Genomic DNA, 23691 nt, shown 5'->3' with positions numbered 1-23691 from the left:
GGTTGTGACCAGAGTCACGGAACGGATTAAATTCGTAAACTGAGGTACCACTGTATTTTATGATCTCTACTGCTTTATGAAGGAGTTAATTGGATAGCCTTAAGCAGGAGAGGCCTTCAGCATTTTATCGCCTGGGGCTAAAAATTTAAACATAGTATCTCATTATTGCAGAAGTATAACAGTTAACAAATGAATTGATAATTACAGTGGTTAAGGCATCAGGCTAGAAACTGGGAGACTATGAGTCCCACCTTAGGTACAAAGCCAGCTGAGTGACCTTGGGCCAGCCACTCTCTCTCAGCCCTAGGAAGGAGGCAATGGTAAACCACTTCTGAAATCTTGCCAAGAAAACTGCAGGGACTTGTCCTGGGGCTAAAAATTTAAACATAATATCTCATTATTGCAGAACTGTAATAATTAACAAATGAATTATAGCCACTGAGATGGAGCAACTGCTTGCTGAAAGCTAGGGCAGCCCCAGTGTTAAACAAGAGAAGGGCAATACTTAATAAAACACTTGTTGCCTTGTTTATGGAGAAGGAATAAATGATGCTGTTTTCAATGTGGGATTTTTTTCCCCCTCTACGTATGCCTCAGTATGTGAACATGAAGACTGTGTATTTGTTTGCACAGCAAGAAAACCTTAAACAGGGAGATATGAAGCATGATCTGATGCTCCTAGGCCTCAGAGTTTCTGATCTTTATCAAAGAGAGGGTATTTATACTCTGGGAATAAACTTTAACAGTCTGGAACCAAAATCCAGAGAATGCTGAAGTAAACTAGAGTATTCAAGGGAGCAGAGTATGTGACAGAGAAGTTCTGCATTTGTATCTTTCACATCTGAGATTTTTTAAGACCTGATGAAATCTCTGTTAACAGTTCTGTTGTTGAGGCATACCATCACTATAAGCAGATATTAACTGTGCTTTACCTTCCCACTCCCTCCTAAAATAACTACAGTATCTGCCTAAAAGGGGCAAATACACCATCCTATGATTTTATGGTAGATGGAAGAACTCAGCTTACTTTTTTTTTAAAATAAAGTGGAGAGGGTAGAGTAAAACCTTCATGGCATAAAATACAGCATGGATCTATTAAAAGGTTTTAAGATGACCTGCATGTGTCAGTGGGAGCACATGTTCAGAGTACATTTTCCTTAGGGCACCCAAGTTCTACTTTGGAAATGAAGTATGTAAAATGAGATTGCAGGATAAGGTCATTGAGGGATATTCTCATTATAGCAGTGGTTGGGCAGTACGATCCTTGAAGTTTGATGGAGTTGCATGTTGTATTTTTATGAAGGGAAACCTTACTACCTTTAGCAATTGCTTTTTCTCTTACCCATTTTATCATCTGCTTAATTGCCTACTTACTATAATCATGTATGTCAGTGATTCCTGCAACTAATTTTTTATTGCTAAAACAATTTTTACCTTGCTTTTCATTAAAAGTAATCCCAAAATGTGGAATCATAAAACCAACCAATAAAACCACTGAGAATTTAAAACAATACAACATTCTGAACCCTAAAATCATAAAACAGAATCAAAACAACAATAGAGGTGCAGTAAGTGATACCATTGTGTGAGTTCAGCCAAAAGGCTAGGTGAATCAGCAGGTCTTTAATTGTACAAAAAGCTAACTAACTTGGTGCCAGCCATAACTAAACAGAGAGACAATTCCATCATTGGTGTGCTTGTATCAAGAAAGTCCTTGGTTGCCACATAGCAGATGGATGATAAATGCAGGTATGAATTTATCTCCTCAATACTGTAATCATACTGTTACGCCATACAAAGAGTCCTGCACTTTCTAAGATATTTCTGCTTAGTAAAGGTAAAATGCTTTGTCCAGGTACACCAACATTTCCACCCCCCTCCCCCCCATGCTTCTCAATGTCAGACTTCAGTCTCTTCAATGTTGATATGCATAACATAATAATATATGTATAGATTGACTGTGATCTTTATGCCACTGTGGCCTTATTTCAGCACAGCTATGATTAAATATAGAACACTTTAAGGAGAGGTGAACAACCTGTAGTTCAGAGCTGTTTATGCACACCATTTGCAACCCTCCCCCAGCTTCTCAGTAGCAGAATGGTTAATTTTAGTGCGATGCCTCTTGAGTGGCAGATCTTCCCCTCAGTAGTTCAAAATTGCACCACCAAAATCTGGCTATTTTGTCACTGAATGTCAGTGGCATGATTCTGAGCTAATTTGGGGTGGGTGGGTTTAAGTATGGAAATGTGAGAGGTACTTCCCCAGGGGTTACAGTTCCTATTCGTGCTCTTAATGCTGTTCTCAAAACTGATCAAAAATTGCCCCTCACACAGCCACTCTCCATCGATACCACAGGTAGAGGAATGCATTGCAGCCTCCATTCAGAAAATTGCTTACCTCTGTTTTAGGGTGTGTTTTGTATATTTTAAAGAATGAAATAATAATGTATTTGTGTCTACTGAAGAGGAGAAAATTGGAATGGACAGGAGCAAGTAGAATTCTTTTTAAGAATCAATCAAATATTGATTCTTAAAAAGAATGTGCAAGGAAGTTATATTCTTGGCAACCTTCAACTGAATAATTTTTAAACATGTTGAACTTCTGGTCATGTGGTTTTCATCCATGTTCTCAGTTATAAAAGAGAGATTAGGTCGTTTTGTGATTAAAAGAAAGGATTAAATAGGCTGTCTACTTTTTTTCCCCTTTAAAGCTCTTTTGCATTTAAAAAGCAGGGATTAGCTATTTGGAAACATAATTTAAGTGATAATGTAGAATTAATCAGAAATTGAACTGAAGAGTGGTTAGAATAGGGTACCACTTAAGCACTCTGCTTTTTAAAGTCAGTCCCTTTGTATCATAAGATTTAGCAAAGTTTCATGGTTCACAGCAAAAGCAAAAACACTGAGTGATGATGGTGAGCAATGAAAGATACTGGAAATCCATGCTTGCATTTGGCCTATCAGATCAGCTATACTCTGAAAAGGTGGTTTATACAATATATGCATCAAATAATTTTTAAAAGTTACAAAACAACAGCTTAAAAATAGAAATCAACACATTCCATAAACTGCGGTATAAAACAATTTAATCAGCTTTACATAAATGGGCAGTACTAAAACCTCAGAAAAGTCTTCTAAATTTGGAGAGATTTTGAAGACTGAAGACTATTTATAATTCAAGCAATATCTTCTTTGAAGATAGATAGGTAAAAACTTTGGATTGGCAAGATGGAGCAATAGATGGTCTATATGACTAGGTTTAATAATATGTTAAAGGACTGAGCTAGTTTTATATTAGCATTTATGGATATATTCTTAGTTTCTACAAATGTTATTCACTTATTATCTTATATATTTTTTCTGATTTTACTAGCACTACTATATTTTGGGTTGTACTTTATGGTTGTTATACATACATACATACATACATACATACATACATACTTGGATTGGGCTGAGAAAAGCACAAATAATAAATAATTATTTATTTATAATAATACTGCTCCCACAAGATTGGTGATGGATATACTGAGCTCCTGGTTTCTATGAACATAGGGGCAGTTATATTTTGTACCAGTTGAAACTTCTAACAGTTTTCTTCTCTTTTACCATTTGTGCATGCTTATTAATTGAGGGGTGAAATTGAATTGATTGAAATTGAATTGATTTTTTTAACTCCCTTCAATTAGTTGACAATTCATGAAAGAGGATCTGTAACATCAGACAATATATTTTACTTTTGTAGGCAGCAGGAGTCCACTTGATCAGTGTGTATTCGAGTCCTAATGATCAGAGTCTGTGGGCCATTGACAACAAATGGAATGTTCATGTGCGCACTGGGATTACAGAGGAGATGCCTGTAGGCACAGATTGGGAGCAGGTTCCAGGTAAGATTACTTAACAAATATATTGTTTGGTTGTAACTTGCATTTTGCCAATGCTTGGCCCCACCTTGATTTATTTAGCTAAACACACATCTTGTCTGACCATGCAGCAAAACCTCCTCCCTCTCCCAACTTCCTAAATTATGGCACTCATCACAAGATGTTGCGAGGTGCAGTAGATTAAATGAATGTTTAAAAAGGAATAAGGGAACTCAAAAGTTTCATGGAGTATATATATAGTGTCCAAAGTGTTACTGGTTGTATGAAACTGCCAGTTACGGAAGCAACATGTCATGATACACAAGCAGGAACAATAGCAGGCTGAAAATGCCTTGAGAAATCATAGAATCATTGGGCTGGAAGGGATCCTGGAGGTCTTCTAGTCCAACCTCCAACAATAGATAGGTTTGTCCAATCCAGCATATCTTGAGTCAAGTCCATCTGTAGTTTCAGGTTTGTCTCCTTCCTGCTGTCTTGGTCCTCGGTGCTTGGTCTCCGAGTCATTTGCCCAGGTTTTTTTGTCTACAGCCTGTTTCTTAGGAAATCTTTAAAGCAAGTTTCCATTCCACTAATCAGGCAATTATAACACTTGGCATATTATATGCCTTGGCCAAACTAATGCACTGCTGATGTGTTGGGCTGTAGTTCTCATCCTCTTCCATCATTGGGATTAATCAGGAAAGGCTGGTTCATAGTACATGATTGATTGATTGATTGATTGATTGATTGATTGATTGATTGATTTTTGTGCCTTCGAGTCAGTCTTGACTCCTGGCAACTGCTTGGACAAGTCCCTGCAGTTTTCTTGGCAAGGTTTTTCAGAAGTGGTTTGTCATTGCCTGCTTCCTAGGATGGAGAGAGAGAGTGAGTGACTGGCCCAAGATCACCCAGCTGGCTTGTGCCCAAGGTGGGATTAGAATTCACAATCTCCTGATTTCTAGGCAGGTGCCTTAACCATTACACCAAACTGGCTCTCAGTGCTTCCTATATCCTCTCAATAATTCTTAGCTGTGAAGATACAACAATATATGAAGCTACCCTTTGTTTTTGTTTTAATTTGATTTATTCTAATGATAAGTGTTTACTGTTTCTTTTGAATACAGTATGCATAGTATCCATTTCAAAGCTCTTTCAGTAAGTTTGTACTTCATATGTCTTGGTTTTTAGGGCTTCAGGCAAGTGAGCTGGTAATAAGCATGAAGACAGTATGGGCCCGTTGTCCAAATGGAGATGTAGCACGCCGGTATGGCATCACAGATAAAAATCCTGCAGGTGATTACTGGAAGAAGATTCCAGGGAATGTTTCTTGTTTGGCAGGTAAGTGTATGTGTGCGTGTCTGCATGCACACGCATATTAACATAGTATGTGGTCTTTGGGGGATTGTAGCAGGAAGTCTGTTTATTCAGGACCAGAAAGCTGAAATATACTAGCTGTTCTAATCAGTTTGACCTTGAACTTCACACAGCTCCTCTCTACATCTAAGTTTTAAGTCTCCCCAAACAACCTTGAAGAGATCTTAACTGCTTTGATCTCCATTTGGAATAACAAACTGCCACTGGCTCACCTTCCTACCAGATAACATAAGAGCCATTCACTACTAAAACAAATGCAGACCACGCAAGCAGATACCAGTACGCAGGCAAAGTAATAGCAAACAAAGTCTATTCTAGCAACCACTTTCAACTGAATAATTGGACATTTTCTGTTTTCAGATTATTTTCTTAATTTAGGTGAAATTGGAAAGAAAATGAGACAATGTTTCTTTCTCCAAATGTAGTTTACAAATTTAAATTATTATTATTGGTTGCACAGTCAGCTAGTTGTTTAGACTGGATTTGGCATTTTTATCCAGCCATCGAGTCCTTCCCAAGGACCTGGGATAGGCAGATGTTGTTTGATGTTGTTAAAGTTACCATCGCAGGGTGTAAACTGTTCCAAGTAAAGCTGCCTTTTGCAATTGACAGATGGTGATTTTGTCAACATCGATGGTGTTCAAGTGGTGCTCCAGATGTTTTGGGATTGCACCCAAGGCACCTATTACTATTGGTACCATCTTTGCTTTCCTTTGCCACAGTCATTCTATTTCTATTTGCAGGTCTTTGTATTTTGTGATTTTCTCCTATTACTACTACTACTACTACTACAGTGGAACCTCGGGTTACGAACGCTTCTGTTCACGAACCTTTCGGGTGACGACCAGCTCCGGCCGCAAAATTTTACTTCGGTTCGCGAACTCCGCCTTGGGTCACGAACAGGATCCGTGGCCATTTTCCCTCCTGTGACACGGTCCGCGGCCATTTTCCCGCCCGTGACACGTGGTCCGCGGCCATTTTCCCGCCCCTGACATGTGGTCTGCGGCCATTTTTCCTCCCCTGACATGTGGTCCGCGGCCATTTTCCGCCCCTGACACATGGTCGTAGGGAGGGGGACTCTCCCTCCAAGCAATAGCCACCTCCCTGTCCTCCACGCCAGAACGGATTAACGGTAATTACATTGAACCTTATGGGAAAATTTGCTTCTGGTTGTAACCAATTCGGGTCGCGACCAGAGTCGCGGAACGAATTAAGTTCGTGAACTGAGGTTCCACTGTACTACTATTACTACTACTATTATTATTGCAAAGCCATTAAATCAGTGAAAAAAGTTAATGCTGATCTTGAATCCCATTGATTTCAGTGGCTATACTCTATAATTCAGCCTTAAATTTTTCTGGGTGGAGGTAAGCTAGATTTCTTGAGGCATTCCTTCTTCTGACTTGCATACTGAATCTAATTCGTTGTTGTTGTTCCCCAGTTACCCCTTTAGATGAACTGTGGGCAATTGGTTCTTCAGGATATCTCCTTCAGCGTCTCACAAAGACATTCCAGCATTCTCATAACTTGCAGAAACACAGTGATGCTTCAGTATCATTTCACTCTGATGATTTTGAGGATGAGTGGGAAGTGATATAAAGTGAATAACAGTAAATAAGTAAGAAAACATCCTTGGGAATTCTGTTACATGGCAAATGCCAGGCTTTTGAAGCCACAAACATTTCATAACATTACCTTTTGGAGATATAGAAGACTAATTTATACAGTAGTCTTCAAATTGTGTAGTGAAATGTCTTGTTCAGTATATCTCAGGTGAGGCAGGCAATGCGGCTTAAAGAAATTGTGAATTTGTCTTTATTCTAGAAGTTGTACTTTGACTATAATGTATCAGTTTAACCTCATTAGCAGCAAAATGAATTTGCTGTAGCATGCAAGCTAATACCTGTACTATGTGGGAAGAACTTCTCTTACATCACCTATTTCTCAACTACTGAAAAAGACGCTTTTTAGTTTTTCTCTTGGATGTTAATCTTAGTAGGAAAAAATGAGTATGCCTTTAATAGAAAGGAACAAAATACTGTAATTTTTTCAGTGGAAAGAGATGCACAGTTTGGTGCTCAGATTAGTTTCATTATAACTTTCAGAGCTCTACTGAATTTTTGCTCTGATTAACTGGGCTAAAAGCATTAGTTCCCCTTATTTTTCCCTAACTTGGAGGTCTCTTGTGGTTTGAGATTATAACTGTCTAAATTCCCAGCTACTTTTAACATGTTGACTGGGAATTGTGGATATTTTAGTTCCAATGTATCTTGGTGGGGTTCTGGTTAGGGAACGTTGCCTTACATGTTTTTCCGAGACATTTTAGGCTTGTGTTCCACAAATGCCTTTAAGAGCTAAGCAGAACATTATAAGTTATTTCAGTAAAATGAGGATGGCTCTGTAGGTGACATCCAGTACCACATTTAGCCTGACAGAATTAAGCCTGTGTTCAGAGTAGATTCTCTATTTCCTTTTTGTACCATAATTTATAACAAAATCTAAATATAGTACTAAAGAAGCTTATCCCAAAAGAAAGGTTGTGGTACTCATCAGGATTCGCCTTTATAATAGGAAATTTTTAGCTACATTAGCTAAATCTTGCAATGTCTTATATTTGAAATGTTTACAGCAGAGGTGCTTAAATTTATAATTTACAGATCACTGCAGCTTATGTGTCATAATTACTGAATTTCTTAAGAATACTGTAAGAAAAAACATAATCCCAGTGGTTTACACTTAAGTACTTTTTAAAATATATATTTATTTGAGACATGAATGTATTAAGCAACTATTATTGAAACTGCAAATGAGCTAACTGATAAAGATGGTGTGTGAACCTGGGGGGAGATAATGGTTTGTTTTTTTTTTCTTTCTAAAGCTGCCTGATACAACATTGTATTGGTGGATTTTCTTCATAAGAACTAATTTTGGCACCATAGACATATCTATTAGCAGCATTTGTATGATTAGAGCTTGGTCGATTCTTTTATTTTGGGGTGACCAGGAGGTCATATTTGTTTCGTTCTGAGATCTTATCCACTTGGAATCGGCCTCTGGATGTTTTTGTAACCAACTGTCAATGTATCCCTAGTTCAATTGGCAGGCTATTTTGAGAAGTCCTTTGGCAACTGGTATTCCAATGTTGTAGCTCCTCTGAAGTTCAGAATTTCTGAGGAAATGGGGCAGCCCTATGGTGCACTTCTGGCCAAATGTTCATATTCTAATAATGAAAAAATGACACATTTGCACACACTCAAAAATATGTATGCATGTATATACACACACTAACACTTTTAAAAACGCCCCCCTCTCCCATTAATGGCTTAATTTGCTAGATGTTTATGCAGTGCATAATAGTGTAATTGGCTTGATTCATAAATATGAACTGGTGTTGACAGCTCTTCTAAGCCCATAGAGTTCTTTTGTATCTTCTAACTACCTGAAATGTTTACCATACATAGTTTCACTTCTGTAAATTTGTGTTTTTTTCCCATAAGCTTTCAGATAAGTGCAATAAACTAGACTTTTTCTTAAAAGTGTTTTTGTTTTGATATTTAATTTTGGTATATTTATTTATGAAATGTATAGGCCGCCCCAATCTATCATGACTCTGAATATAACTTTCCTGGGTTGGTTTTATGGGAGCTATATAATGAAGATTTTGATGCAATCTAATGAAACCTCCAAGAAAATCTTACAGTTCTTTTTTCTAGGTTCTGAAGATTTTCTGTTTTCTGTTTTAAAGAATTTGTTATTGCACCCAACAGATTAAAATTTAAAAACTATTATGAATTTTGGTCAAGTATCAAGTAAAAAAAATAGCAGTTTTATTTCATCTTATAGTCTTAAAGGTATTTGTACTATATTTTTGCCATGATTTTCACTGTACAAGAAATAGGCTCTTCAGGTTGTATTGTATTAACTTTATTACAGTCAATTAGACCAGTACAATATTAAAAGAAAGGGAAAGACATGAAATATGTCCAATCCGAATAAGGGATTATATATCCAAAAGCATGCTAGTCAAGGTACTTGTCGGTTATAATTAAAAAATCATTTACAATAATTTATGCATCATGGCTTCAATTGTCCTAAAATTACACATTATAAACCATTAGAATTAAGAGTTAATATCAGTTTTTGAGTACATAAATATAGAAATACAGAATGCTTATATCAATTGTTCACAATAATATGTCGGCTCTTAAGAGCTGCTGCACAAAATCTTGCCACCTGCACTGTAACATTACTCCACTCATCTTTGAGGAGAATTTGAAGATATTCAGCGTCCGGTCGGCCAGGATATCTGCTAATCGTTGGAGAAATAAATTTTGTTCGTAATTCTCTATAAAATGGACACCGTAAGAGGACATGCCCAGTGGTTTCCACTTCCCCAGAACCACATGGACACAGCCTTTTAACCAATGGGACTCCCTTATATTTACCGTCCAGCACAGTTGAAGGGAGGCTCTTCAGGTTTATTCTGGATTAGTTATTATACATTACTACATTTTTAACAAGATGGCTAGAGTGTTAACCTGTCAAATATAAGAATGGCTAGAATCTTTGAGAAGCTTATATCTCCACTTCCTTCAGAGGTTTCTGTTCAAAGATAGTTCTCAAGCTAGCTAACAGTAATAAAACTCAAATAAAAACAAAACTCTAATTAAAAATAAGTGAATTAAAAACCCAGCTGTTTTATGGCACCTTAAAAACTTAATAAATTTATTATAGTAAAACTTTTGTGGATCCGAGTCCACTGATTAAACATTTATGTGATAATAAATGGTTGTAAATATTCAAGGTGTCACAGAACTGCTACAAAAGGTAACACAACTCTATCTTTGGAAATTAAAAAAGTTATGATAAACTTAGAAATTATTTCTTCAAACCAATCCGTTTAAATACCCCAAACCAGTTTTGAAAACAATGACTTGCCTGATCATAGACTTTTAGAAGGCTGGAAGGTATCTCCTCCATATACCTCTGCTTGCAGCAGGAAAACTCATGTTTAGGCTAAGGAAAGTTTATGAACTGTTTAGAACAATCCATAATCCTGCAACATGAGAACCTACAATAGGAGCAGAGCGTATCTAAGTCTTATTAATAAATAGATGTTGAACAAATACACGAAGCAGTGTTATTATTCCGTGTCTTTTTTTTAATGCATTTGACCTAATATTTGCTGTTTGGTTGGAAAAAGTATGTGAAGCCCTAAGATATTTCTCATATGTTGGGAAATTATTATTTATTTCACCAAACACTCAGCTCCACTTGATTGGTTGCAGGTAATCACCTCTGCATTTGTATATTTATGCATTTACATATTTGTATAATTGATTTTTAGGTTATAGAGTTTTCTTTTTCCTGGTTTTTACATTGCTGTAAAGCACCCAGAGTCATTTGATTGGGCAGTTAACAAAATAAATGTTCAGCTCTGTTAAGGAGCTAAGTTGACTCAGATTTTCAATCAAAGAGATGACAATCAGATCTGGGTTTGAAAGGTCCTTCCTTATGAAAGCATGCTCATGAATTTATGGAAGTGAATCATGCCTCGATCAAAATCTCTGCCCACCTCAGAAAAAGGGTTATTGCTTATCAGGATGATAGGGGCTACAAAATCACTGCCATTTTAAATTATTTATTCATGTTATATCCTACCTTTTGTTCAGGAGATCAAGGTTAACATACATAGTCTTTCCCTCAGAAATAACCCAGTGAGGTAGATTGGGCCGAGAGTGACTGACCCAAAGTCGCCATGAGAACTTTAATGGTTGATGATGGACTTGAATCTCTCTGGTATATCCAGCACCTTAATCACTATGTGACACTTTGGCCTCCATCAATCCATGGTCAGACATATAGTATAGAAATGCATATATTAAACACTATTGTTAACTCTTTGCAGGAACAATCTTCCCACAAAAATCACCCCAAGAGCAAAGCATGAAATTCTCCAGGAGGTTGCAAAGAAAGCCAGGGTAATGGCAAAAAAATTGAGGCTACTCTTACATTGAACAATTAATGAGAAACACAGAATTCAAAGAAAAGAACCTTATTCCAACCATGAAGCATGGTAATGGGAGTATCATGGTTTGGAGGTTCTTTGCAGCTTTAAGATCAGGAACAATGGATTCTGAATTGTACCAGCAAATTCTACAGGAGAATGCAGAATATATGTGAGCTGTTAAACCAGTGTGGGTCATGCAAAACAACAATGGCTGAAGCAAAAAAAATTTCACATTTTGGAATGACTGAGACAAAGTCCTGATCTTTCCTCCATTGAAATGTGGTATGATTTGAAGCAGGCAATTCAGCCCCAAATTATGAGTTCTATGAGTTGAAGCTGTTCTCTAAAGAGAGATAGGTCAAAGTATCTCTGATGTGCAGGATTGATCAACAGAACACTTGGTTGAAGTTGCTGCTCCTAAAGGAGGTGCCATTGGTTAGTAAATCTAAAGCTTCCAAAAAAGACAGTAAAATGTACAATAAATACACAACATAGTACACTGTTTGTGGTAATATTGATCTCTTTATTAACAGGACATAGAGGCATATGACAACACTGTAGGTTATAGTATTTCAGAGTTACATATAGTTCTAAAACGGTTCACAAACACCACTGAAGGTGAGTCCTAAATCCAAAAATGTGAGACTGTTAACTTAGATCAGCTAAGCACAGGACTGGCCAGAATCCTGTACAAAGTAAAGACACACTTTTTATAGTTCTAACAGATAAAATTTTACACAGCTGATTTGAAGTATAGGTATTACACAGAATATGGTAGAGTGTGGCAGAATTTGATGCTGTTACATGTCAAACTTCATGCAATTTTAGATTTTTCAACATCCTCCCGCTTTTCAACACAAATAATCTCCATGAATATAGGAAACTAATACTCTAGGAAAAAGTGTATACTCTTTAATGTAAAATGTTTTTTAAAAAAATAAAGGCAAAACATCAACATTATGGCTCTCTTTGTGATCTAAAATAAGTAATGCTATTTCAATGCTATTTAAATAGTATTTATTTGATTTGTAGAATGGTTGCAAAAAAAGCAAAATACTTCTTGAGAAATAGCTACAACAGGGAAAGACTGGCTGATTTATACAATAGGGACAATAGATGACCTCATATATCTCCTCAGTTCAAGTTCTGTAGGATTCTTTGCAGAGCAAAGAATTGGCAATTTGGCCTTCTATTATATTACCAATTCAATTACAGTACTACATCAAGAATAATTGCCCTTTTAAGTGAAGTTCAAATAAGATTTCTTTTTTGGTCTGAGAAGTTATTGATGTATACCTTTTGAGATTGCTTTGGCTATATAATATTCATATTAGTATAGAAGAAAGGATCTCTTCACAAAGTTTTATTAATGTTAGAAGATACAGCCTTCTATATTATTCTGTATAGAATAATATATTCTATATTATTCTATATATGCTATTTTATACCAGTTCCTGAAACGCTTGGAAAAAGTGCATAATGGACTAATGGATTAAATGGTTAAGATCTTTTCATGGTCTGCAGCAGAAATGCAAAAAGTACCACCTGTTACTGCAGATCAATCTAGATTGTCTGCACAAATGGGCAGTACTTCAAACTTTGAGGTCACACAGGTGTTGCTGGAGATGGCACAGTGGCACTAGACAGAGAAAAATCACAGTAATGAGAATTTGTTAGTTGGGGAGTAGAATGGATAGAATTGACCACAAAGGAATTACAGATATTGAACAGGCCAGGGCAGCCCCAATATAATTGCATTTCATTTTTTGTATAAGAGAGATTTTTGAGAATATTGGATACATTTATTAATTTATTTGGAAAATTTATGGGGCTGCCCATCTTAAACAAGTAGCTTTGGGAGATAAACAAACAATACATTAAAAACATATTAAAAAAATAAAACAGTACAGAATATAGTCATACTATAACCAAGGCAACCCAAAACAGCTCACAACTCCAACAGACATATAACATGCTCCACTAATATCCTGGTCCTAATGCCTGAAGAAAGACCCATGTCTTCATGGCCTTCCTGAAGCCCAATAAAATCAGGGTCAACTGGATTTCAGGAGGGAGACTATCCCAAAGGGCAACGGCAGCTTTTCCAGTAACAGGTTACATGAAGAGGAACACAAAATAGGATAAAAAGGTTGATTAAAAAGTTAAGATTTCCCTTGGTATTAGGGCTGTGCATGCTTTGAAAATGATTTGGAAGAAGTACTTCAGATCTTGTGCTAGCAGAGCTTTGCTGTGGCAGATAGTCTTTCTTCAGCCTTCCACATGAACCCCCTCACCTTTTCTGAATGATCAAAACTATATCAGCATGACTTCATATACAAAGCTTCAGAAATGTTACCATGGGAGTTAGAAGGGAGGGGAAATTTAAAATATTAGATATATTTCACTAAGAGCACCAAATAGTATCCTACCAGATGGTGCCTTCAGCTTATTTGAAGTGTTCAGCTTCTGAATTCTTCCATATTTATTTTTTAAAAATATACATGTAACCTATTCTCTTTAACATATAAATAACCTGTAAACAGGATTTTGATCCTCAGTCTGCATTAATCATTTTTCTTGTTATATAGAGGTAGGACAATCTCTTTTGGTCCAAGGGCTGAACTGGCTCCAGGCAAGTATAGCAGGAACCCTATATTGGCAATAGTCAAAGCTAGAGTGCAGTTCATAAGCCCATAAATGTTCTTAATTCAGACTTTCAGACACTGGTTTACTAACTATGGTTGACCAAATTGGCTGGTTTCACACAATACACTGACCCATAAACTAAGCTAATTGGGTGTGGTCACATAGCACATGGAGCCATGAAGTAGCTAACCACATTTTGGTCTAATGTGTTCTGCAGACTAGGTACTTTCTCCATCTCATTAGACTTTGATATAGAACATGAACTGTTTTTCTCTGGATTCATATGGAAATGAGAAAAAGGAAGTTGGGTGTTATCATAAACCTGTGTACTCTTACCTAGCAGCCTTACTATGCACACTGGGGCTTACTTCCAAATAAACATGCATCAGATTGTTCTGAGAGATTTCTCTCATCAGGAAACAGTCCTAATTGTCAGAAAAGTCTTGCATTCACCATGATTAAAGAAGAATGTGGAAAGATGATGGGCAAGTACATCTTACTGATGTAAAGCACTACCACTATGCTATGAAGTGTCAGGTAGGTTTTTCAGTCTCCCTTGTTTGGATCTGGCAATTTCACCTGGGCTTTCTAAAAACAGCAGTCCTGATGAGATCCCACTTGAATACTGTTGTCAAGAGTCTTCTATTATAATAGAGTTCTCTTTGAAAGAAAAAGGAAGCAAGACTTCCGAGTCATCCCTCATATGTTTTGATTGCTTCCTGACAACTAGTGCTCCTCTTTCAAGTGCCAGTTCAGATTGGTCCTTTGGAGCTGATCTGAGACAAAAAGTGGTCACCCACCAAAGAGAAAAGCAGATCCTCCCATTTCTTTCTCTCATATAGCAACACTGCACAAGATTTTGTAGGTATCTGGGCAACTGTTTCTAATGCTTTGGTGCCAAAGTGGGAGGCAAGGAAATACTTTTTTGACTGCTGAACAAAAGGCCACCAATTACATACTTAAGATTTCTCACAGCTGTTGCATTATTTCCTCCTACCCAGCAGAAATATGCAGAATTCAAAATAAGGCTGTGGTGCCACTTACAAGAATGCCACCCTTGCATCTTGTATCTCTGCCAGGAAAGTCTTTATTGATGCACCCTGAATATCTTGCTTAGTTGCTTAATTGTGAACCTGGTTATGAAAGCACATATTGCAAAATTAAAAACATGATAAATGCTCGCATAACTTTTGACTGGGTAAAGAAGAACTTGAAAGCTACATTTTTTCTAAGGCCTCGCAAAACTCTACATCCTGTTTTCAGTATTAGGCTCAGCCTTCCAACATATTAACGATGATGATCAGCAAAAGCTGTTGAGCATAATCAGAGTGTATTATTATTATTATTATTATTATTATTATTATTATTATTTGATTCTGTTGAAACTCTGCTGAACTTAGTCCTAGCAGATACTTCTCAAAGAAGAAGCCCAGATCCAGAGGAATAATGAAGAGCCTTATTACTGGGATGCCCCCCTCCCTGGACTCCCCAGCCACTCATTATTCTCCCCTCTTGTACCTTGGCTTTCAGTTTAAAAGGCAACAGTGGATTCCAAGGGAAGTTCGGATTTGCCTTTAAGAGTGCCATTTCACTGCCTGATGATTTACTTAAGAGGATATAGCTTTGAATGGCAGCAGGAAAAACAACTGCAAGGATTAATCCACTTGATAATGAGTTGACAGGGAATATATAAAGCTCACAAATTCTTAAAGGACTTTGCTGAATGAAAAGTTCTTTTGCCTATTATCATGTTTGCATAAAGTGCTTCATTTATCCATGGTTTATCCATCCTAGTTTTCAGGCTCTGACTTATAAACAAGGCTATAAACTAACTGCACAAGCTGGATTCACGTAACATGCTAGGTTACAATGAGGTTGGCTAATGTGTGGTACGGTGTGTTGTATGAACTCAGCTGATCAGATATGGGTTGTGGGCAGTTTACAAACATGTTATTTTCCTGATCTCTAATTGTGGTTTTTCTCATAAGGCATAGGTGGTAATAAAGTCAGTATTGCAATTCTCCAGGTGAATTGTGAAAAATTGGCAATGGTATCTGATTTTTCTTGTTTAAAAGAGGCAACAATGTTTAAAAGAGGCAACAAAGTTTTCCTTCTCCATTTCTGAAATGGAGGCAGCCAGGCGCAGACTTATGTGAAAGCCTTATGAGTAATGTTGGTACTGGAAAGCCACCTCACTAGCATCACAATACAAACGGTGATGAACACAGTTGGGAAGGGTATGGAAGTGCTCATCAGAGGAACCAGTGTCACTTCTAGCCAAACACTTTGTCCTCATTAAAAACTTTCCTTTTTACACCATCTTGTATATAAAACTAGAAAACACTCTGAGAAGCTGACTAAAATTGGGGAGTTGTTTGAAAAATAATAAGCCATTGTACAAGAGTCATTATAAACAATGTTGACAGCTGAGGAGAGTCAAGTACATTCAGTTACTATGCTGGATTATGGTTAACATCTCCTGTCCATCTGCCTCTGCAGTGACCTCAGTGCTTTACTGCATTTTTCTTTTGTTTTGTAGAAGAGGAGTAATATGAGGCCTCTTGCCCTAGAAAGACCACCACCTTGGGGTCAGCCTTGTTATGGGCAGAGCGTGATGATTTCCTCAGAGAGTAGTTGGAAAGGATGGGAGGGCAGATCTTAGTGTGTTTGCCCTATGCTCCTTAAACTAGCCTGCTGATCTCAGGTGTCTGGAGGATTGTTTGCCTGCTTGCCCGCTTGCTTTCCCCAGAGTTACCTTCAGTTCCTGCAGGCGGATTTGGGTAGGGGACACATTGCTGTCTTTTATCTGAGTCAGCCCTTTATCTTCATAGCATCATGTTGTATAAGGATTAGAAGGGACCACAGAGTTCACCTAGTCCAGCTTCCTCCTCAGTGCAGGATTCCTCCCCTCCTGCAGCATCCCTACAGATGGCTATCAGCCTCTCTTCAGACACTTCCAGTGAAGGAGATCCTGCTGCTCCCTGAGGCAGTTTGTTTCATTATTGAGCAGCTCTTACTGTTTGGATGTTTTCTGATATCCAACCAAAATCTGCTTCCTTGTAATTTAAATCCATTGTTTCTGGTTCCTCTTCTGGAATAAGTCCGAACAGTTCCACCCCATCTTCTACATTACAACCCTTCAGATAACTGAAAACCAATATCATCTATCCCCTCAGTCCTCCCTTCTCCAGGCTAAACATACTCAATATGGGGTGAGGATGGGAATAGTCAGTTTTGGGGTTGGCTGGTTCCCTAGTCTTACCTTTGACCAATATTTTCTGGTCACAGGTTGAAATAATATCACCATCTCTTGGATTTTATTGTATTTAATAATTGTATTTTATATTTGTATTATTTATGTTTTTACTGATTTTAAATTGTTTTGTTGTGAACTGCCCAGAGTCCCTCCTTGTGGGGGAGTTGGGCAGTGATATAAGTTTGATATATAAATAAATAAATAAATAAATAAATAAATAAAATAAAAATACCTCCACTGTTCCTCATAGGTTTTTCCTTCCAGGTTCCTTATCATTTTGGTTGCTCTCCTCCATAATGGTCCCGTTTATCAATGTTTTTCCTAAACTGAAGTGACCAAACTAGATGCAAAATTCTATGTGCGCCCCCTCCAATGAAGAATAGAGTGGAATAATTACTTCTCTTGATCTTGAAACTATATTTTTTTGATGTGGCCTACAACTTCATTTCCTTTTTTAGCAGCTGCATCACACTGTTGAATTCATATTCAGCTTTTGATCCATCAAAATCCTCAGATTTTTTTGCATATAGTGCTGCCAGATATGGCCCCTCCTGCATCTTATTCTCATGTGTTTGATTTTTATTATCTAAATAAAGGACTTGCATTTGTTCCAATTGAAATTCATCTTGTAGGTCTCTGCTCATTTTTTCCTCCTGAATCTTGATGGTATCCTCTAAAGTGTTTGTTATTTCCCCGACAAATCTTTGTGTCATCCAAAATTTGATAATCATGGGGCCAGAATGGCACCTTACAGTACTCCACTCATCACTTCTTCCAGACTGATACAGAGCCACTGATGTACACTTATTGGGTACAATTGTTCAACTAACTTTATATCCACCTAACAGTAGCACAACCTGAGATCACCTAAACTGGTCACTGTCAAAAATGGAGATCAGGTTGGTTTAGCATGACTCCTGCCAAATAGTGTATCATTTTCTACATGCGCACAAACTGATTGCTTAGTAATATGTTTCAGAGTTTTCCCCCCCACTATCGATAGCAAGGTCTGTTGTTAGTGAGATCCTCTTTTCTCCCTTTTCTGGAGATAGGAATAATCTGGCCCTAGGCTTGTCTAAAATTTCACAGAAGTGGGCAATCTGCATTCCCAAACTGGCTGCCATGGAAAGTGTGGCTATTCACATTACCAGAAAACAAACTGGTGAATTTCTTCCTAGCATCCCTTCTAGGGATCCCTTCCTCCAGAATATTGCTTACCATTACAACTGCTTTTATCTTACTTTTTTTTTTTTTCTGAGCAGGTAGGAATACTTTGAAGTGAAGCATTGGAGTGCAGCCATCCTTAATTTTTATTTTCTAAGAATGCCTGTACAACCTGTTCAGGGCCTAAAGATATTTATGGAAATAAAAATAATGCAGGAGAAGGTGTTTTGCTTTGCAGCATGCTAGTTTCTTATGTATTTTTTTTAGAATTGAAAGAATCTTTAAAAATCAGATAGGGGCCTGATGCCAAGGAAGGCGTCTAAACATTAGTGACCACAAAGCACTAGGTTACCTGCCTGCAATAAAGGCCAAAGCAGATGTAATGTTGGCAGGTCCATTTGTTTAAAGTCTTTGTTTGCTCCAATATGGGATCAGATTTCAAGACCCTTTAATGGAGTCCAGATAGGATTTTCCTGTATGCTTTGGGGTATTCCCTAATCTGGTGTCCTCCAGACATATTAGAACAAGTCTCAAAGCTGATCATGCTGCCTAAGAATTCTGAGAGTTGACATTCAACATATCTGGAGGCCATCAGATTGGGGTAGGTTGGTTTAATGTAAGAAACTTAATCATTTCCTGTTTACTGCCTTCAAGTCTCTAAACAGCTTGGACCTGGATTTTCAAAAAAATCCCAAGTTTTATACAAACCCAGATGTTGCAGTCTTAGAGTTATAATTCTCAATGTCTGCTCAGAAATTGAATGGAAAGCGATGTGAAATTTATAACTAAGTTTGTACCTGATGCAGAACCATTTGCTGAAATCCTCCATGCAAATGACTATGATGCTGAGTGATGAAGGAAAAACACTCTTTATGTGGTCCTTGCAACTCCCTTAATATCTAATCTTTATCTTGATGGGCCTGATCCAAACAAAACTTTACTTTTTTTCTGCTTCAAAAGAAAATGTCCATTTATTTCTACTACTACTACCTGTGATGGAATCCAGTCTGTACCCCATTAGATTGATATAACAATCCCACACTGCTTTATAAAGCATGACAGCACCTTTATAATAGGCATTAATTGGCTTTTAAAATATTCCATGCAGAAATGCCTTCACAGTGATGAAGCATGGTTACTAATCTTGATGAAAGACCTTTCCTGGGCATGTTTTCAAGTCTTGGGAAACAAAATAATTGCTTGTGTGGTAACACCAAAAAACTAAACAGTAGGCCTCTTGTTCCATCTGGCACTTTTTACAAATAATGGTATATCCAGACATATTAACAGAATTTTTAAAAAATGGTTATGTTTCTGATTCAGCTGTGATTTAAACCACTTGTAGTACAACAGTAATTTGTTACTTCCAAACTAGGTTATAGAGGAAATATGGATAAAAATTATCAAAAAAGGCTGGCTTTAAATCATTCTGAGAAAAGGGAGGGCTGTTGCTTATGTAGGGTTTGTAGAAGTACAAAATGTTGGGTGTGCAAATGGAGAAAACCCTACCCAACCCAGAGCTTGATACTCAGTAGCTCAGGGATGTTGAATGTTGAGAGGAAAGATGGGAAATTGGATGTTTGGAAGGATGGTATGGAAAAATGTTGAGAAAAATAGAAGGCAAACATTTTGTTGCAGGTAACACTTGTTATTTTCAAGTGGTTTGACATATTTCATATTATGTTTGCAGCCATTTTTCAACGGTGCCTTCTGTGCAACTCCTTCCAAAAAGGACAGATATGCTTCTCATTTGTCTTCCTTTCATGTAGAAATGACAATACCAATTTGGCATAAATTGATGGAATAGAGCCATTTAAACCATCTCTAAAAGGTGCCCCCCTTGAGACAAGTCTTCAGTTAGCACAGAGAAAACAAGGCTGGAAGCTCAGAGGAAAAATATTAGTTGCCAAGAGGGATCATTATACCTTTAATGCTTGTGTAGAAAAGATTATTTCAGCAGATGCAGTTTGTCATGCAAGAGTTCAGAAAGCTCCTCTGGTGAAACAGGTTGCTCCCTCAAAGGTATTAGTGATACACAAGTGGAATCCTCTTTTACAACCAGATCTCCTGGTCCAGTTTGCTGGTGATAGCAGAGTTGTTTTAGGGAAGAGCTGCTGGACTTTTTGGCATACATGGTGGTTATGATGGGGAATAATGGGAGAAGGGTGAGCAGTGTAAACTGCCCTGAGCTCCTAAATGAAAGGAGGATGTAAATCAAATAAACAAACAACAAATAAATAGCCAACCTCCAGAGTCCCTAACTGCTGGCTGAACTGGTTCCAGGAATGACAGGTCCTGTAGAAAGTGCTACTGGGTGGGTTTCTCCTAGTGGGTTTACCAGGAGGCAAGAGGTTCCAGACAGTACTTGCAGAATGGTTCTACCTACAACACCTCTTGCTGTGTTCTGGGGAATTTATTGCTCTGAACACTAAATGCTAAAAAAAATTGTAATCAAGAGACCCAGAGGAGGCATCAGTGGTGGCCCTACTGTGACAAGAAGGCCCAGAGTCTGAGAAGAAAGTAGCCTTATAGTTATTGCAGTTCTGCCCACTTTCTCTTTGTCTGAACATTATTCCTTCTACTAGCGCTTCTAAGACATTATTAGTGAATATATTGTGGATCTGTTATTTTCATTCTTACACATCTGTTTTTTGAAGGATCATGGACCTCTACTGTTAGGTTTGTTTCATGATGATATCAATAGATTTCCCTGGCTTTAAAAAAAGGGTTCTACATGTGGTGGAAACTTTTTCCAGAAAAAAAATCCAACTAGCATTGCCAACAAATTTCTCTTAGTGAGTTTCATGACAAGTTCCAATAATCTCTAGGCGGAAATAAGGGCATAGTATCTAAAGCCTAATAGCAGAGGCTAGAATTATTAGCTGCTTAGCTTTCTCCCATATGTACACCTGTGGTTGCTATACAATTTCCCTCTCTGCAAAAGAAACCCCTGTGAATATAAGAATACAGGTAGTCCTCGTTTAGCGACTACCTCATTTAGCGACTGCCTCATTTAGGACCATTTGCAATTACAACAGTGATGAAAAAGTAACTTTGCAATCAGTCCTCACATATATGACCTTCACAGGTCTGTAAAACAAAGGAAAGCTGAAGTAAGATCGTAAGCACAGTTGTGGTTTCATTTAATGAGGATACCTGTAATTATAGCTGGGTCAGGTCAAGTCCTGTTCTAATCTAGCATTTTGCTTCTTACACTGGACACCATGGTATATATGTTCCTTTCTAAGATGGCATTTTCAGGATCTCAAAATTTTAAAAAAAAATATGGCTGATCTCTTTCTAGGTGGCCAACTCTCATGAGGTATTGATATCCACACTCAAAATTTTGCCTATTACTTTGTTTCTATTTAGTTTTGGCATCCATACCAAGAATGACTTACAGTACCCTCCCAGATCAACATTGATTCCTAGATTACAGTTAGGGCATCATTAGACCAGGTTAAAATCTGGTTGGCTAGTTGTGGCTGAATGTGTTGGGCAAACCTAGTCTTTTATTGTAACCTGTCAAGGGTCTGATGGCCCTTTAGCACAGGCAGGAAAACAGGAAGTTCATCAACCTCCTAGTGAACCACTACTCCATAATCAAGTGTGGCCCTTGTCTTTAAAAATCTCAGAAAGGAGATTAAGTACCTGAGCATTCAGGAGGCATTCTCATTCATCCTTCCAGTCCATGGAAGAAGACTGGAGAAGTTAAGAAGACTACTGTAATCCAATGATTATGATAGAAAATATCTGGTTTCTGTAACCCTTGTCTGATGTATCAAGATAATGAACCACTGGAACAAAAAGGGTTGCACTTCACAAGGACAGGTAATAATGTGTTTGGCCAAAACATATAAAGATTGATTAGAAAGGTTTAACTCAATCCTGTGAGATGTGGAATACAAAACCTGAAATAAATCTCTTAGATGAGGACATGTAAATAGTAGAAGGTTGTTTAAATGTATTGTTAAAATGGAGCCTCTACAACCACTCAAAGTCAAATAAAAAAGAACATTGACTCGTTCGTTGTCTGTACACCTATACTCAGAGAATGGGAAATAAACAAGATTAGCTGGAACTCTTAATCCAGAAGGGCGGATATGACTTAATAAGTACCAGAGAGACTTGGCAGGATGTCATCCATGACTGAAATATAGCAATTGAAGGATAGCATATATTCAAAAGGAACAGAAGAGGCAGAATGCATTGAACTGTAAGTTAAAAGCCTCCTTTCTTGCTCAGAAATCCAAGTGAATGAATTTGAAATGCTGTAGAGAGCACTTGGGTTCATTGCTGAATAAGGGTTTAAGTGGAATCCTTGGAGTTTTCTGAGCTTGGTTGTTTTCTTGCAGACATTTCGTTACCCAACTAGGTAACATCTTCAGTGCTAGAAGGGAGTGGGGTTCGCCCTCTGTTTATATACAGTAGCTTGCCCTGTCAGTGTTGGTGGGGGTGTTGTTTTCTCCTTGGTAGTTCTTCGATTAGCCTGGTGTTTGCTGCTTGATTGTTTGTCTGGTGTTAATCCTGGTGCTAATTCCTGCTTATCTGTGTGTTGATTGCTAGTGAGGAGGTGCTCTGGCCTTTTTGTTTCCTTTTAACTTTTTATTGTCTCTTTTGGATGGTGTGTAAATGTTGTTTATCTCTATGTGCCTGTTGATGGCTGACTTGCGTGAATACCAAGCTTCCAGGAATTCTATCGCAGTTTTTAGATTTAACTTGGTCTAAGATGCTGACAGTTTCCCAGTTGCCATGTGGTTGTAATATTCTGTTGGTTATAAGTTGGTTGTAACCAACAGACTATTACAACCACATGGCATCACCATTGTACACAAACCAGCTAAAGCCCTCCAAAACATCTTAAGTAAACCAAAAGATTCAGTAGCCCAAGAAGAAAAAACAGGAGTTATCTATAACATATAGTGTAAGGACTGTAACAGCCACTATGTAGGACAGACAGGCAGAAGACTAGCAGAGAGCATCCATGAACACCAATTAGCAGTCAGAAGACACAGTGAAAACTCTTTAATCTTACAACACATGGACAAACTCAACCATAGTTTCAAGGAACTATCAAGGAGAAAACAACATCCCCACCAACACTGACAAGGCAAGCTACTGAATATAAACAGAGAGCAAACCCCACTCCCTTCTAGCACTGAAGATGTTACCTAGTTGGGTAACGAAACGTCTGCAAGAAAACAACCAAGCTCAGAGAACACCAAGGACTCCACAGTTCAACCCTGAGCTACATATATTCTCTTCTAAGGGTTTAAGTGTCTGGAAAGCTGAGACTCATTGCTGTATCCTGATGTGAAGCATGACAGAGAGAATGTTTATCAAACCTGTAGATGATATTGGGTGGGATAGCTAATA

The 23691-nt window shown here is 37.7% G+C and overlaps 1 protein-coding gene across 6 annotated transcripts in view; it reads left to right on the top strand.

Annotated features, from left to right (window-relative positions):
- TECPR2 (tectonin beta-propeller repeat containing 2) overlaps positions 1-23691 on the top strand; it is a 67469-nt gene that overhangs the window by 41631 nt on the left and 2147 nt on the right. For 4 of the 6 annotated variants that reach the window (XM_088149811.1, XM_088149813.1, XM_088149814.1 and 1 more), the window contains exons 18-20: positions 3748-3889; positions 5054-5203; positions 6681-13353. In XM_088149811.1, the coding sequence (XP_088005937.1) occupies positions 3748-3889; positions 5054-5203; positions 6681-6838 (450 nt within the window). In that variant the 3' untranslated portion in view covers positions 6839-13353. Of the gene's footprint in view, positions 1-3747; positions 3890-5053; positions 5204-6680; positions 13354-23691 lie in introns of those variants that run through there. The other 2 variants (XM_088149815.1, XM_088149816.1) reach the window with 2 other exon arrangements.

Source organism: Python bivittatus, unplaced genomic scaffold (genome assembly GCF_059951505.1).
Source record: "Python bivittatus isolate LINGU-HERP-01145 unplaced genomic scaffold, Pbiv_v1 ctg000580_np1212, whole genome shotgun sequence".
Taxonomy (NCBI): Eukaryota; Metazoa; Chordata; class Lepidosauria; order Squamata; family Pythonidae; genus Python; species Python bivittatus.
This window is presented reverse-complemented; position numbering and strand designations above follow the sequence as displayed.